This window comes from Aplysia californica, unplaced genomic scaffold, assembly GCF_000002075.1.
Source record: "Aplysia californica isolate F4 #8 unplaced genomic scaffold, AplCal3.0 scaffold01167, whole genome shotgun sequence".
Taxonomy (NCBI): Eukaryota; Metazoa; Mollusca; class Gastropoda; order Aplysiida; family Aplysiidae; genus Aplysia; species Aplysia californica.
Window position 1 is genome coordinate 54,219 of NW_004798437.1, and position 3,605 is coordinate 57,823.

Genomic DNA, 3,605 nt, shown 5'->3' on the forward strand with positions numbered 1-3,605 from the left:
AGACAGACAGACAGACAGACAGACAGACAGACAGAAAGCAAAAAGACAGGCAGGCAGACAGACAGATAGACAGACAGATAGACAGACAGACAGACAGACCAAGATAAAAGGAAGTAGAGGCTACCCAGGGAGTCATTCATTTCAACCGCCCTCACTAACATTTTCGTGACAAACCATCAAACGCTTGCACAAAAAATCAGGCGCCCATCAATTTTAGGGCATATAATGGAGTTTTTGAATAATAGTAAATCTTGTTTATTTGTCTTTTTTTTAAATATCCATTTATCTTGAATAGAGGTCGAGGTATTTCCAACTGGAAAAGTGGTGGGTCGTCTGGTGTCAGAGGTTAAATTAGCGAAAAAACAGACGCTAAAGTTTGGTGACTGTCAAAGCTTTATTTAGTGTCCTTGGAAACTGCAAATTTAGACGTGGATGCCTTGGATCAAAGCTTTTCAGTAAACTCCATACAGAAACGTGTATTTAAATCGACTTATAATGTGTTAGACACCCTCCCCCCCCCCAAAAAAAAACGCTGAAGAGAGAGAGAGAGAGAGAGAGAGAGAGAGAGAGAGAGAGAGAGAATGCTCAACGGGCGGGCAGAAAAACATGGGTTTCTCCGATTTCATTATTTTGATGAGCGCCTGATTTCCCCACGATATCAAAGATCGTGAATACAAGATAGTTCACTCCTCTCTATAGCCAATTTTAAAAATGTGCTCAAAATTCGGTGGAGCCCTCTTTAAAAAAGCGCGGACTTTGTGAACAAAGTTACCCTACTTGTGTGAAAAACTACAATAGCGAAATTAACAAACTGCGCTATTCCTATTCTTCTTCTAGAGAAACGAAAGTCAGCTTCAAAACCATGACCATCATTAATTTATTTATAGAGGCACCAACCATACATGTCGAGGCGCTGTTTTAGACAGATCTTTAAAACAAAGACTGCAGCGCCATCTAAAGCAATGCGCGGACTTTCGCGGACACTTTGTTTTTGGCTGAGTGACCAATCTTGTAAGTAAGATCTTTGCAATGGCTCACAATAAGTAGCCTATTGTTATACTCACCTTGTCGTCGATGTCTGTGTTGTCGTCCTCCAGGGGCATAGCGGAGGCGGGAGTTGACCCATGCATGGCCGCCAGGAGAGCCACTAACACGTAGACGGACATACTGACCATCAGACTCTTGGAAATCATGACGTTGCTGTTAGGCGAAGTAACTAGTATTATTACAACAAAGATAGACAGGCGGAAACACGGACCGTTGTTTCGTTTCTCAAGCAGAGACGAGATAGTTTTTCAAAATCTGTATACTTATAACGAGTTCCGATTGGTGGGTTTCTAAAAACTTGAACTGCACAACTGCTTAGCTCGGGTAGATGGATGAGTGAACAACTTTGAAGCTTTCTGAATCTGTTTTTTCTTTTAAATTATTACTTTTGGTCGTCTTTGCTTTCTGACGAGCTAGCTTGGCTTGTTTGGTCCCGTGTCTTGTGAGCAGACTCCGCCCACCGGCGGTTTTATAACTTGCCGTGAGTTCTGAGCGCCAGCGCCTGACGTCACATGCGCTCCCACGTGTGTTTCTATGGAAAGCCGTAAACGTCAAGGTATACAAATACGTGTGATATACGAAAATAATTCGGGTTAGGGCTTAGATAAAGAAGTAGAGAGATAATGGGAGGAGCAGTTTTCTTTTCTTCTCTTGGCAATATCGTTTGGTTTGAAAACAAGTATTTGGGAAGAAATACAGAACTTGCTCTACTCTGAGTGTATGTCTCTGTCTATATGTGTGTGTTTGTGTGTGTGTGAGAAATAGAGAGACAGGAGGAGAGAGAGAGACTGTGTTTGGGGGGGGTGCAAGAGAGAAAGAAAGAAAGAGAGAGAGAGAGAGAAAGAGATCGAAGAGAGAGAGAGAAAGAGATCAAAGAGTGAGAGAGAGAAAGAGAGATCAGAGAGAGAGAGAGAGAGCAGGAGAAGAGAGGGGGGAGAGAGAGAGGGAGAGAGAGAGAGAGAGAGAGAGAGAGAGAGAGAGAGAGAGAGAGAGAGAGAGAGAGAGAGAGAGAGAGTTTGAATGCACAAGTGTGACGGAACTGTGTATCTTTGCCTGTGTATCATTGAATAGTGCATAATTTCTGCGTTAATATAGAGACATCTGAATGTTGAGGTTCAGCTAGCTATATCCATCCAAATTCCCCTCTGGATCAATAGAGTTTATCTTGTATTACTTTAAACGCAGATAAGTTATAGTGTGTTAGTAAGTTATGTTTTTGTATATACATGTATGTATATATATAGAGGGAGATAGATAGATAGATAGATAGATAGATAGATAGATAGATAGATAGATAGATAGACATATATATATATATATAATGTCTTTTCGTGTAGAACAGTTCATGTATGGTTGTGAAAGTTCTTTTTATGTGGTTGAACTGGTTTTTCTTGTTTCTGTGAAATATTTTTTCCTGTGTGAATGATGGTGTGATTGGTGTAAAACGCTCAGAGCTTATACTAGTAGGCCCATTGGGATAGAGCGCTATATAAATGCAATCTATTACTAATTATTATTAGATAATACATTACTATTTCGGGGACCTCGGCTAAAGTATAATATACACGTTGTATTTCAGCCATCCTACTGGAAATGTTGGTATTTAATGAGCTCTTTTCTATTACGTATTTTTTTCACGGCTCCATCGCAACAATCTGGATCATTAATTTAAAAGGTGGGCTTTCACCTTATTATTATTATTATTGTTAGTATTAGATCTATTATTATTATCATTATTGCGGTTATTATTAATGTTATTAAATTATGTTTTATTATTATTATTATTACTATCGTGTTCATCATCTAATATCTATCTATCTGCCAATCTCCCTCTTTCACATTTAGAAACACAAACACATGCTTACATACCGCGCACATACACAACCATTCACAGAAACGCTCGTGTGCGTGCATTTTAGAGAGAGAGAGAGGTGGGAGGAGGGGGCGGGGAGAGGTAGAGAAATGAAAGGAGGAAGAAAGTAAGAGATAGAAACCGAGGGGATGGAATTTGGTGTCCAAAAAATAAATAAGAAGGAAGGTGGGATTAAGTAAAAGAAAGAAAGGAAAAGAGATAGACAGAAAGAGCCGTAAGATAGACAGAGTAAGTCAGTGGGTGAAAAACAAAGAGAGAGAGGGAGAGAGAGAGGGGGGAGGGAGAGAGAGAGAAAGAGAGAGAGAGAGAGAGCGAGAGAGAGAGAGAGAGAGAGAGAGAAGGGGGGAAAGAGAGAGGGAGGAAGGGAAGGAGAATGAAAGAAACGACAGTTGAGATGGAATGGATTTTTTAAAACCTTTTTACAAAGCCTCAGGTTAGTCAGACGTATCCTCAAAAGCCCACGATTACTTTAGTCTTGAGCTTTCTTTTGAAATAAGGCCCTCTGGAGTCATAATCTACTTTTAAAGTAGAAGCTGTTTAAGGAGACCATCCTTTGTGAGGAGAAAATAGGACTTCTCAGACAGGTTTCCGTCTTACGCATTGTCAATTCACTTTTCAGTACAAACAAACACAAACACACACACACACACACACACACACACACACACACACACACACACACACA

The 3,605-nt window shown here is 40.2% G+C and overlaps 1 protein-coding gene across 1 annotated transcript; it reads right to left on the reverse strand.

The window, feature by feature from the left end:
- Positions 1-1,064: 1,064 nt before the first annotated feature.
- On the reverse strand, positions 1,065-1,506 carry LOC106013717 (the record flags this gene model as incomplete). The annotated part of the gene is given in 1 exon segment (XM_013090179.2): positions 1,065-1,506. A coding segment is annotated over 1 exon segment (129 nt), but the record flags the coding sequence as incomplete, so codon positions are not given.
- Positions 1,507-3,605: the final 2,099 nt, after the last annotated feature.